This window comes from Peromyscus eremicus, chromosome 12, assembly GCF_949786415.1.
Source record: "Peromyscus eremicus chromosome 12, PerEre_H2_v1, whole genome shotgun sequence".
Classification (NCBI taxonomy): Eukaryota; Metazoa; Chordata; class Mammalia; order Rodentia; family Cricetidae; genus Peromyscus; species Peromyscus eremicus.
In genome coordinates, this window is record NC_081428.1 from 78,442,021 (window position 1) to 78,454,433 (window position 12,413).

General features: G+C 59.2%; 1 protein-coding gene across 1 annotated transcript; it reads left to right on the top strand.

Moving 5' to 3' along the window:
- On the top strand, positions 1 to 11,392 carry Scarf2 (scavenger receptor class F member 2). The gene is made up of 15 exons (XM_059277047.1): positions 1 to 59; positions 185 to 330; positions 377 to 787; positions 1,283 to 1,354; positions 1,599 to 1,755; positions 5,069 to 5,127; positions 5,218 to 5,319; positions 5,495 to 6,014; positions 6,095 to 6,313; positions 6,452 to 6,580; positions 7,052 to 7,155; positions 7,231 to 7,348; positions 7,544 to 7,659; positions 9,035 to 9,187; positions 9,830 to 11,392. The coding sequence occupies exons 1-15, from the start codon at positions 1 to 3 to the stop codon at positions 10,678 to 10,680; spliced, it is 3,216 nt and encodes a 1,071-aa protein (XP_059133030.1). The 3' UTR covers positions 10,681 to 11,392.
- Positions 11,393 to 12,413: the final 1,021 nt, after the last annotated feature.

A 12,413-nucleotide genomic window follows, 5' to 3' on the forward strand; every position in this document is an offset into this window, starting at 1 on the left:
ATGGTGGTGGAAGTGAGCACGGAAAAGCCAGCGCTCGCGTTGGACCAGAAACCGGAGTGGTGAGGACAATGATGGACGCGTGATGGGAGGACGTGGGAAGCCCTGTCGGCTCCTAGGGGCGGACACTGGGTGTCTGGAGGTGGGTGTCTGAGCGGATCTTGCTGGGGAAGCCCGTGTGGGACAGGCCCAGGCAGAAGGCAGAGGAGCCGGGAGCCTGCGCGGAGGGTGAAGAGCGACGCGGAGTAGGCGCAGAAACCGAGGACCAGTCTGTCTACTGGCGCGATCCACGACGCACTCAAGTCATCTCTGCACAGAGGCGAGGAACCCGCGGTGGGGCGCCTCTGTGGGTGCTGGGGAGACTGTTTTGGCACTCCAGGCCGGGGTCCCCGGGGGCGCTCTGGGTCTAAGGCCCCCGGGGGTGCGAAACGTCAGCCAGGGTTTCGGAGGGTCCAAGTAGACAAGGGGCCGCTAGCTGACCGCGCGGTTTCCGAAATCGAGTCGAGATGCCGCAGACCACTCCCGGCCGTGAGCCCCGCCTCGGAGGCGGGGGCCCGCCTGGCTAGCCATCTGCTTCGCATCGCCGCCGCCGCCTCGTCCCGGGGCCTCCCCGGCCCCAGGAATGCAGCGGCAGAGGCAGGCGGGGCGGTGCCTGGGGAGGGCCGTCAGCCCACACCAGGCCTTCTCCTCCTCCGACGGGCTGGCCGAGGGACAGGGCTAGGGTGGTGGGTCAAGCTGGAGTTGGGGAGCCCTTGGCCTCCAATAGTCCCGCCGGCCGACCTCGGAGGAGGTGGGCTGTCTCTGTAACCCACAGCCGGGATGCATTTGCTCTCGTACCCTGGCGGCAGACGGCCCCGGCTGTCTGGATCTGAACAAATACTTGGATTTTCTGGGTCTGTTTCCATCTCTGTAAAAAAGGGTTAAATGGACCTCAGCTCCTGGTGCTGGAGGTGGGGGTAGGTTGCCGTGACTGTGTGTTGGGGGTGTTTGTGGGAAGAACGGTCTCTGGACTGTGCCCACCCAGGTCTGGGCCATCCTTGTGGTTATAGTGAATGAGGTCCAGGAGGGAGAGGTGCGAGCTCATCATGCTGTGCACCCAGGCGGCTTGCTGGGCCTGTTAGTACTCTGCAGCGGAGACCAGTGCCTTGTCTAGCAAGTGGGTACTGAGCTGCGAGTGTCGTTTCCTTTAGCATGATCGAACAGACCCGCCATGATGAGCACAGGCCTACAGGAGAGAAGGAGGGTATTTGAGGCACAGCTCACGCTACACCCCTCCCCCTTCTAGAAGGTGCCTTGGAAGCCCTGCAGATGCTGGGGGGTGGGGGCGCGTACCGAAGAGATGCCAAGGCCACACGAGGTGTGCCTTGTGCTGAGACTGAGGCTGCTTTTCATGGAGGGGACATCTAGCCAGGTAAGCGTGAGCTGCGAGGCAGGGGGGCAGAAGGTGGGCTAGCCAGGTGAGGGGTGGCTCTCTGGAGGCTGGGGGAGAGAAAGCAGGCCTGTTTCTCAGTAGATCCGGGGTGAGCATGGTCTCAGCTTCCCAGCATGGAGGAGACGGAGCACAGAGGAGATGGGTGTTCTGACACTCCTGAGCTCTCCAGGTTGTGATGTCATCCAGTGCGCCGTTACATTAACGGTTCTAGTGTTGAGGGAGCAGGGCACACTGGAGAGGATCCCATGGTATGACTCCTACCTGGTGGGCCTGGAGGAGCTCCCTGGAGCAGAGCCATGCCTGGGAGCAAGTGGAGAGCCAGACATGTGCGAACTCAGAGAAGGGGGTCGGCACGGAAGACTCCTTGGTCGGAACTGGGAGTGACCAGGGACAGACATAGATCTAATGAGTGGGCCGTGATAGAGGCTCCAGAGCATCAGCCTTAGCGCCGCACACCGGCTCGGAGCACCGGCTCGGAGAGCAGGTACTCGCCTTTGTAAGCTGTTGGATGAGTTCACCAGGCTGTCCCTGTCTGCAAGACTTGTTCTTGGTGAAGCCAGATAGGCTTGAGTCTGAGGAGAGTCTGCCTGCTGCACTCAGAGGCCTGCTCTCTTTACTGTAAATTGACCTGTGCAGGCAAGGAACTTAACTTCTCTGAGCTGCAGGTTCTTTAGCTAAAGAGTGGGACCCGAGGCTGCTGAGCTGTGGGTAAAGGGACGGACGTGGGGCCATGATGTTCAATTGCCAGAACCGTCATGGTGGAAGGAGAAAACTGACTTCCACAAGTCCTCAACCTCCACATGCACGAAATGGTTTATGTGCTCTTCTCTCTCTCTCTCTCTCTCTCTCTCTCTCTCTCTCTCTCTCTCTCTCACACACACACACACACACACACACACACACACACACGGTGGGGGGAGATAGATGTATGTTTGTTTGTTTTAAAGAACGGGACCCCCGCATCTGGCAGGAGGAAAGCTCTAAAATGCAGTCTTGCTAGTTGCAATCTGCTTTCCAAGTTACGCTGCCCCACCTATAAACACCACTGAGTGTGGCCTGAAGAACCACACTCACAACCACAGAACTGGGTGCTAGGCCAGCCAGGGAGGACAGGGCTCCCAGCAGGCCACCTAGGAACTGTGAAGGAGTGCTGTCTGGAGAGTCTGGTCTAAGAACCACCTAGGAACTGTGAAGGAGTGCTGTCTGGAGAGTCTGGTCTAAGAACCACCTAGGAACTGTGAAGGAGTGCTGTCTGGAGAGTCTGGTCTAGAACCACCTAGGAACTGTGAAGGAGTGCTGTCTGGAGAGTCTGGTCTAGAACCACCTAGGAACTGTGAAGGAGTGCTGTCTGGAGAGCCTGGTCTAGAACCACCTAGGAACTGTGAAGGAGTGCTGTCTGGAGAGTCTGGTCTAGAACCACCTAGGAACTGTGAAGGAGTGCTGTCTGGAGAGTCTGGTCTAGAACCACCTAGGAACTGTGAAGGAGTGCTGTCTGGAGAGTCTGGTCTAGAACCACCTAGGAACTGTGAAGGAGTGCTGTCTGGAGAGTCTGGTCTAGAACCACCTAGGAACTGTGAAGGAGTGCTGTCTGGAGAGTCTGGTCTAGAACCACCTAGGAACTGTGAAGGAGTGCTGTCTGGAGAGCCTGGTCTAGAACCACCTAGGAACTGTGAAGGAGTGCTGTCTGGAGAGTCTGGTCTAGAACCACCTAGGAACTGTGAAGGAGTGCTGTCTGGAGAGCCTGGTCTAGAACCACCTAGGAACTGTGAAGGAGTGCTGTCTGGAGAGTCTGGTCTAGAACCACCTAGGAACTGTGAAGGAGTGCTGTCTGGAGAGCCTGGTCTAGAACCACCTAGGAACTGTGAAGGAGTGCTGTCTGGAGAGCCTGGTCTAGAACCACCTAGGAACTGTGAAGGAGTGCTGTCTGGAGAGCCTGGTCTAGAACCACCTAGGAACTGTGAAGGAGTGCTGTCTGGAGAGTCTGGTCTAGAACCACCTAGGAACTGTGAAGGAGTGCTGTCTGGAGAGTCTGGTCTAGAACCACCTAGGAACTGTGAAGGAGTGCTGTCTGGAGAGTCTGGTCTAGAACCACCTAGGAACTGTGAAGGAGTGCTGTCTGGAGAGCCTGGTCTAGAACCACCTAGGAACTGTGAAGGAGTGCTGTCTGGAGAGTCTGGTCTAGAACCACCTAGGAACTGTGAAGGAGTGCTGTCTGGAGAGCCTGGTCTAGAACCACCTAGGAACTGTGAAGGAGTGCTGTCTGGAGAGTCTGGTCTAGAACCACCTAGGAACTGTGAAGGAGTGCTGTCTGGAGAGCCTGGTCTAGAACCACCTAGGAACTGTGAAGGAGTGCTGTCTGGTGGAAGTAAGAGGAGATGGGCTGATGGACTTGGGTCTCTCTGAGAAGGGATCCTTGGCATCCCTGGGGCAAGGTGGGTGGGTCAGTGGGGGCTGCAAAAACAGGCCTGTCTCGATTTTCTGTGGTTTCCACTTATATTTGTGAAAAAATGTGCAAAGCCTGTTCCCTTAGTTTAAGGTTTTATGGGCCCTGTCCCTCAGGTCCCAACTTTGATCTGAGGGAGAACAGAACTCTTTGGCTGGGCAGGGGGCCTTTTGAGGCAGCTACATATGACTATTACTCCAAACTGGTCTGAGGCAGCGTGGAGCTTTTCTTTCAACCTGCCCCCACCCCCTGCTCTGTTCTAAGTCCACAAGCCCCAGAGGAAGCACACTCATTTTCTCTAAAATGTAAATGAATGCTACATTTCTGTAGGACTGAGGCAAAACTCTGGGCCTTAGGAAGCTATGGTTTCAGTGACTGTCCCTTCTACCTTAAAGGGCACACACCAAGCTCAATTCCCAGGCCTTTCCGGGATGACTGCCCTGAAGTGCTGCAGTCAGAAGTTTGGCTGCTGGGGTGTAGCTTAGGGCTTCATGCTCAGCAGAGTCCCCTGAAACCCTGACACAGCATGCACTTGGCAAGGTCAATAATCAGGAGGAACACATTAAATACAAGTAGATACTCCAGCCTCCCTGCTTCTGGAAGGCATTGGGCCTGTTTACTTTGACTCCCACATGTGGTTCCCCTGGCCTACAACAAGGTCCCCAGGTGCCTGCCTCCGGGAGACCCCTCTGGAGGAACTCTGCAGGGTTCCTCTACAACTCTACACTTGGGGCCATCCCTCCCCTCACAGATGCTCGTGGTCCACCCTGGGTGTTAGACCCACGTGGGCATCCCGATGCCCTCGGGCCCATCTGGCAGTGGTGTCACCCCAGTCATGTCACATTTGGGTCCCTAACACCCATCTGGCTAGGCCCCTAGCCCTGGGAGTGCTAGACCTTCAAAGGGTCTAGAGAGGCAGGTGGCTCCCTACGCCTACTCCGATTCACTGCAGACCCTTCTTGGCCTCACTGTGTCCTGTTTCTTACCCTTGAGATGGAGGAGCCCCTGTAGGTGACAGTTCTTGGATGTGAGCTTTGGGGGGCTTGCTCTTTGGTATAGGCTTCCCCTTGCCCACCACTGTAGCAGGCATCAGGCTTGGGTGTCCAACCACCTCCCCAATTCAGGACACTGTGAAGGCTGGGGAAGGAGTGTAGGGGAAAGGGCGTCAGGCTCAGATGTCCCTCCTCTGCTTGAAGTTCCCAGGTGCTCACCTGCTGCGCTGGCTGGAGGCAGTTGGGGGATGAGTGTGGGATCGGTGAGTGGGGCTTTCTGGGGTCCTGGGCAGGCGGGTCCAGGGCGGATGTGGAAAGAGCATGCGCTGCAGCTCAGCTCTCCTTGTTTGCAGCGGTGTGTGAAGGCAATTCCACGTGCTCAGAAAACGAGGTGTGTGTGCGGCCAGGCGAGTGCCGCTGCCGACATGGTTACTTCGGTGCCAACTGCGACACTAGTGAGCGCGGGGCGAGGTGGGATTGGATATTGGGCAGCTTGGCTGGAAACTAGAGAAATTAAGCAGGGAGGCAGATTGGGGGTGGGTGGGCTTTGGGGGCTGGCTATGGCAGAGCTGAGGGTAGGGTGTATGCAGGCTAACAATTCACACCACCACCACCCCCTGGTTCTTGCAGAGTGCCCGCGCCAGTTCTGGGGCCCCGACTGCAAGGAGAGGTGCAGTTGCCACCCGCACGGACAGTGCGAGGACGTGACCGGACAGTGTACGTGTCACGCGCGCCGCTGGGGTGCGCGCTGCGAGCATGCGTGCCAGTGCCAGCATGGCACGTGCCACCCGCGGAGCGGCGCGTGCCGCTGCGAGCCGGGCTGGTGGGGTGCGCAATGCGCTAGCGCGTGCTACTGCAGCGCTACATCAAGGTGCGATCCACAGACCGGCGCCTGCCTGTGCCACGCAGGCTGGTGGGGCCGCAGCTGCAACAACCAGTGCGCCTGCAACTCCTCGCCCTGCGAGCAGCAGAGCGGCCGCTGCCAGTGTCGCGAGCACACGTTCGGCGCACGCTGCGATCGATATTGCCAGTGCCTCCGCGGTCGGTGCCACCCGGTGGACGGCACGTGCGCCTGCGATCCGGGCTACCGGGGCAAGTATTGTCGCGAGCCATGCCCCGCTGGCTTCTATGGCTTGGGCTGTCGCCGTCGGTAAGCTTGGGGGCCGGTAGCGGGAAGGCGGAGGGGTGAAGCGGAGCTCCATCCGGTCCAGCTTCCTGACCCTTCCCTAGGTGTGGCCAGTGCAAGGGCCAGCAGCCATGCACTGTAGCCGATGGCCGTTGTGTGACCTGCGAACCAGGCTGGAACGGAACCAAATGTGACCAACCCTGCGCCACAGGTTTCTATGGCGAGGGTTGTGGCCACCGCTGCCCGCCCTGCCGCGATGGGCATTCCTGCAACCACGTCACTGGCAAGTGTACGCGCTGCAATGCGGGCTGGATCGGCGACCGGTGAGCAGCCCGTGCCTGCTTTGGCCCAGACACACGGCTCCCTAGTCCTGGCTCTCACGCAGTCGCTGCATGGTGGGTTCTGTAGGCCTGTGGCCTTTGACTTACATTTCCGCTCACGCCTCTTCTCTTGATACCAAGGTGCGAGACCAAGTGCAGTAACGGCACTTACGGTGAGGACTGTGCCTTCGTGTGCTCCGACTGCGGCAGCGGCCACTGTGACTTCCAGTCCGGGCGCTGCCTTTGCAGCCCTGGTGTTCACGGACCTCAGTGAGTGGGGACCTGGAGAGGGATAGGGTATATGTACCCCACACTAGGGCCTCCAGTCAGACCTCAGGGACCTGTACTCCAGGGAATGTGTCAGCAAGCACTTAGGGGCAGTATCTGATTTGGAGGCTGCCCTCAGACTGCAATCTGGCCAAGTGGCATCCTGATGTGACACAGATATGGTGTAGAGCGAGTCAGTGGTCTAGATTGGCATCTCCTTTTTCCTCTCGCACAATAGTCAGTCTCTGGTAACCATCCTCCAGACTCCCTCCTGCAGATAGCACGCTCATACATTTCCAAACTGTGGTTATCAAGTGAGTGCCCGCCCTCAGGTGCGGGTGGGTTTCAGTCTCTAGAGAACGGAGTAGGCGCTTGACTAGGGCACCCGGGACCAGCTGGCAGTGGCGGCCCGTGCTGGGGGAGGAGGCATTCTGGAGAGCCACGGCAGCCCTCCTTGACCCCAAAACTTTGCAGCTGTAATGTAACGTGCCCGGCCGGGCTCCATGGCGTGGACTGCGCCCAGGCCTGCAGCTGCCACGAGGAATCATGCGACCCGGTCACCGGTGCCTGCCACCTGGGTGAGTGGGTGAAGAACGTCGGGCCAGGGAATGAAGGGGGTGCGTGATCCTGCGCTGAGCCGCTGCTCCCCACAGAGACCAACCAGCGCAAAGGTGTGATGGGCGCGGGCGCGCTGCTCACTCTGCTCCTCGGCCTGCTGCTCTCGCTGCTCGGCTGCTGCTGTGCCTGCCGGGGCAAGGACCCGGCGCGCCGGTGAGGCCCCAAGCCAGCCCCCGCCCGCCGCGGGGTTTAGAGCTCAGCTCTGGGTGACTGGGTGTGCCTCTTGAATCCAGACCCACCCCCGGCCCAGCCCTCTCCTTCTTCCGGCCCGCCCCTTTCTGTCCCACCGAGAGTGAACCGCCCCTCCCAGTCCCGCCCCGCCCCCTCGCTCAGGCCCCGCCCTCGCAGGGAACTCACGCTCGGAAGGAAGAAGGCACCTCAACGCCTTTGCGGGAGCTTCAGCCGCATCAGCATGAAGCTGCCCCGAATCCCGCTTCGCAGACAGAAGCTGCCCAAAGTCGTAGGTGAGAATGTAGACTCTGGGACTCAGGGGCAACCCACTGCAGGAGGTTTCTAGAAACTGATGTAAAGGGGTACAAGACTCAGTGTAGACGTGGGGGGGCCTCGAGTTTTGATGTGTGTGGGAGTGGAAAGGTGCCACTGGGGGAAAGAAAGGGAGGACGTTGCTATGGGCGGGCGAGGCGGTAGCGGAAGGAAGGAGTGCTGGATGTGTGGGCAGATGTTGGGGGGTATGCGGGAGGCATGGGAATCCATAAATGATTGCGTGGCAGGCAGGCCACCTGACTTGCAGGTCTCTACCCTAGTTGAGACTCAGAGCCTCAGGGGAACTAGTGGCACAGAGTCTCTGGGGATGTTCAGTGTGATGACAGACAAGTGGGTGGCCCCTTCCTTTAGGCAACTTCTTTCTGAAGACTGGTGGGGATAATTCAGTCTCTCGGGAGGTAAAGGGGACAGATGAAAATGCTTTGGTTCATTTTCGCACCTCTCCTAGGAGCAGAGGTGTCAGGGCTGAGCCTTGATAAGTGCAGGCTGCTGGGGGAGAGCCTGGGCCCAGCAGTTGTCTTGCCCCTGCACATTTGGACTCTGAAGTGCTCCAGGGGTCCCCAAGTCCCACCAGGCAGAGTCCGGACTTGGTTGGAGAATGTGGTGGCCTTTCCCGGCCACATGTGCCAGAGTCTCTGTGGTTTCCTTACACTTAGCCTACTGGTCCAGCTCCCTGCCTGACTGCATTTGGCCCTGCATCCTTTTTAGCTTCTGTGCTTTTTAAGCTATCTTTTAAAATTCTTTTACCCATTTTATGTGTAAGGTGTTCTGCCTTTGTGTATGTGTGCACCATTTGTGTTCCTGGTGCCCGTGGAAGCCAGAAGAGGGCATCAGACCCTCTGGAACTACCACGAGGGTCCTGGGAATGGAATCCAGATCCTCTGAAGAGCAGCAGCCAGTGCTCTTAGCCATTTCTCCAGCCTGGGTTTTCGTTGTTGTTGTTGTTTTGGTTTTTTTTTTTTGTTTTGGGGTTTTTTTTTTGGGGGGGGGGAGGTTGAGACAGGGTCTAATACTATAGGCCAGGCTGTCCTGGAACTCAGCTGTGCAGCCCAGGCTAGCCTCAAGCTCACAGTGATCCTCCTTCCTCAGACTCTTGAGTGCTGGGGTTACAGTCATGCACCACCATACCCAGCTCCTTTCAAGTTTCTCTTTACCTTCTGGGTTTCTTGATACCTGGATCTTCAGCCTGGATCTAATGTGACTCACTTAACCTCATGTCCCCCTGCAGCTTTCTGGAGGGGCTGGTCATGACCATTGCGCTCACGTTTAGCTAACTAAAGGCACAGACTGGGGAAAGGCAGGATCCCTGGAACTCTGCCTCATCGTTTTTTCCAGTGGCCCATCATGACCTAGACAACACACTCAACTGCAGTTTCCTGGAGCCGCCCTCGGGGCTGGAGCAGCCCTCTCCATCATGGTCCTCCAGGGCTTCCTTCTCATCCTTTGACACTACAGACGAAGGCCCTGTGTACTGTGTGCCCCACGAGGGTGAGTGTGGCCCTGCATGGGCATCCCTCTGCCGCAGTGAAAGGCCTTGCTATCTATGCTGGAGGTGGAGGCATGGGGATCAGGGCACCAAGAGACCAAGAACTAGGAGTTGTCGGCCACAGGCCCGCAGCTACAAAGCTGAACACCTGTCCTGCTGGGTGAGTCATGGAGGGGTAGGTGGGATCTCTTGTTCCTAGTCGGTCCTTCTGGGACTGGACCTGGATAGAGAATGGCAGACAGAAACAACATAACTAGTGGGAAGGAACTGGCCTGTCCTTTGGTGCCACTGGGTGACCTTCGGCAAGTGACTATCCCCTCAACATCAAAAATCTTACTTCTTAAAGGGCATGAATCCTCTTAAAGTTGATGACTGTGGCCCTCGAGGCCGGGATGCGGTGGGGGAGGGGCACAAGGTCTGGAGCCTGAGCCCAGGAAAAAGTGTCCCTCAGTCCCCAGCAGTCAGCCCACACCCTGGGGATTCCCACTAAGTTTGTGGTAATGCAATCGAAACACCAGGCATGCCTGAATGTCGGGACCACACAGAGACAGCTGGGCCTCAGCAGAGGAGGGAGGGTCATGCATGGAGGTTAGATCCAAGCGCTATTCTCGGATGTTGTGACTCGCTTGTCCTCCCCTTGTTAGAGGCGACTACCGAGAACCGCGACCCAGAAGCTGCTGCTCTGGCGGAGGTGCCCGCTCCATCCCTAGCGCCCACGAGCACCCCGGCGCCCGCGGAGGAGGCGGCGGCTCTCCCCGCATCCTCAGACAGCGAGCGCTCGGCGTCCAGCGTGGAGGGGCCCGGCGGGGCGCTGTACGCGCGTGTGGCCCGGCGCGAGGCCCGGCCGGCCCGGGCCCGAGCTGAGGCTGGGGGCCTGTCACTGTCTCCGTCGCCCGAGCGCAGGAAACCGCCGCCACCCGACCCTGCCACCAAGCCTAAGGTGTCCTGGATCCACGGCAAGCAGGGCTCCGCGACCGCTGCACCGTCCCCGCCGCCCGCAGGCCGCAAGGCTGCGCCGAGCCCTAGCGGGAGGAAACGGACCCCCAGCAACACGTCGGTGCAGCCCCCGGGCCCGGCCGAGGAGGTCCCCGCCCCGGCCGCACCCTCGCCGCCCCGGGCCCGAGCGCGCGGCCGCGGCCCGGGTCCCTCGGAGCCCACGGACGCGGGTGGCCCCCCGCGCAGCGCGCCCGAGGCGGCCTCTCTGCTGGCAGCCGAGCTGCGCGACAAGACTCGCAGCCTGGGCCGCGCCGAGGGGCCGCCGGGACCACGCGACAAGCCGCCGCCGCCGCAGAAGGCCAAGCGCTCCGTGCTCCCCGCCTCGACGGCCCGCGCGTCCGCGGCGTCCGAGGCCGCGGCGCCCGAGAAGGCAGCGGCCGGTGCATCCGCGCCCGAGACCCCTCGGAAGAAGACCCCCATCCAGAAGCCGCCTCGGAAGAAGAGCAGGGAGGCGGCGGGGGAGCCGAGCAGGGCGGGAGCGCCGCCCGCAGCTTCCTAGGCCCGCAGCCCCGCGAGCCACCGCGTTTCTCGGCCTGGTGTCCCGCGGCCGCAGCGAAGCATTTCATTGGCCCAAGCACCTCGCGCCCGGCCCGGCCGAGGCTGTGTCCGATCGGCCCAGGCTCCAGCAGCCGCCGCTTGGTTGGATCTGCTCTCAGGCCTGACAGACACTTAGCTGGCTGCTCGCTCCCACTAGCAGTGTGGTGGAGCTTTTCTAGTAATCTGCGTCTCATTGGCCATGGCTGGGAGAGCCTGCAGACTTCTCACTGGCCTAGAGTGTGCTTGGCTGGGCTATTCCGTCACTGGCTGATGCCGAGCGCGTTTGCCTCTTGGCTGCCTCTCAATTGCCGGGGCCTGGTGCCTATGGCTGTAGGGTCTTTTTCTTGAAGATGACCAGAGGCTGCTTCCATTGACTGGGCTCCTGAGTATCTGGTTGACCTGAACCTGGGGGGGAGAGCTGGTCTCTGCCCCCTCAGGGGGCTCAGCGCACCTTGGCCTGTCCCTTCTCCACTGACACCAGCCCTGGTCCCTCAGCTGTCAAGCTGGTTTTGATGGCCTCCCACCACCCCACAATTGTGGGAACCCCAGGGGCGACTCTGGTGGCCTTAGATGTATTTATAGGCCCCGGGCAGGGCTGCTCCCATCCCATCTGGGGCCTCCAGGATGGGTTCCTCCTAGCAGGGCCAAGCCAAAGCTTTCTTAATAAAACGCTTCTCCCCACTTCCTGTGCTCTGGTTACTTCCTGCTTGAGGTTGTGGGCAAAGATGCCCTTCTTATGGGGACTGTATGTGACATCTTCTGGACTGCTCTAGCTAAATGGAACCTTGGAGTCCCCAGTGTGGGTCTGTAGGAACGCTGTGAAAAGTGTGCTAAATCCAGCAGTCCTGAGCTGTCACTTGAGAAGGATCTGAGCTGGGGCGGGCGGGCGCAGGGGGGTGGTGTATATGGGGATCCAGGGGACAGAAGTGTTTCTGGTGAGACAGGTGAGGGCAAGGAGCAACGTCCGGCCTCCAGCCAGGCCTCACCAAGCGCTGTGCCACTGCGCAGAACCTGTGGCTTGCCCCAGTAGGTGACTCGCCTTTAATGGGAACCGTTCTACCTCATTACCACATGCTTCTCGAGGGGAGAGAGAAAACAGCCTGCTGGGCTTTCTCTGGAGCTGTTTGCGTCCGTCCCCACACCAGCACCTTCACCTCTCCCGACAGGCCCCAACTGGACTTTCTGAGCCTCGGACCTGTGCTCCTCCAGGGTTCCTACTGCCCCATTTCTGAGAGCTGTCTGTTCGGGTTCCTCCTACAGCCCTGCAGCAGGCAGACTCTTCCTGTCTCCTGTCTTCTTTTGTTGGTGAGACAGGGTCACACAGTGTAGCTCAGTATGACCTTGAACCTCTGCCTCAGCCTCCCAAGTGCCAGGACTATAGGGGTGGCTTCTCCGTGCTTTTGTTTTTTAATTTTAAAACATTTATTTGTTTGGGTATGTATTTTTGCCTACATGCATGTATGTGTACCATGTGTGCGCCTGGTGCCACAGAAGTCAGAAGAGGGTGCGACATCCCGTGGGACTGGAGTTACAGACGGTTGTGAACTGCCATGTGAGTGCTGGGAATCAAATGTGGGTCCCCTGCAAGAGAAGAAATGCTCTAGACTGCAGAGCCGGCTCTCCAGCACTTTCTCCCAGCTCTTGATGCCCAGCTCCAAGTCTGATTCTGCCAATATCTTCCCACTTCACCTATCT

Bases quoted from the DNA above. Each gene is read 5' to 3' on its own strand.
- Scarf2 (XM_059277047.1), top strand. From the start codon at position 1: ATGGTGGTGGAAGTGAGCACGGAAAAGCCAGCGCTCGCGTTGGACCAG. The intron at 5,128-5,217 runs GTGAGTGGGGCT...CCTTGTTTGCAG, and splicing joins GGGGGATGAGTGTGGGATCG to CGGTGTGTGAAGGCAATTCC. The intron at 7,349-7,543 runs GTGAGGCCCCAA...CCGCCCTCGCAG, and splicing joins GGCAAGGACCCGGCGCGCCG to GGAACTCACGCTCGGAAGGA.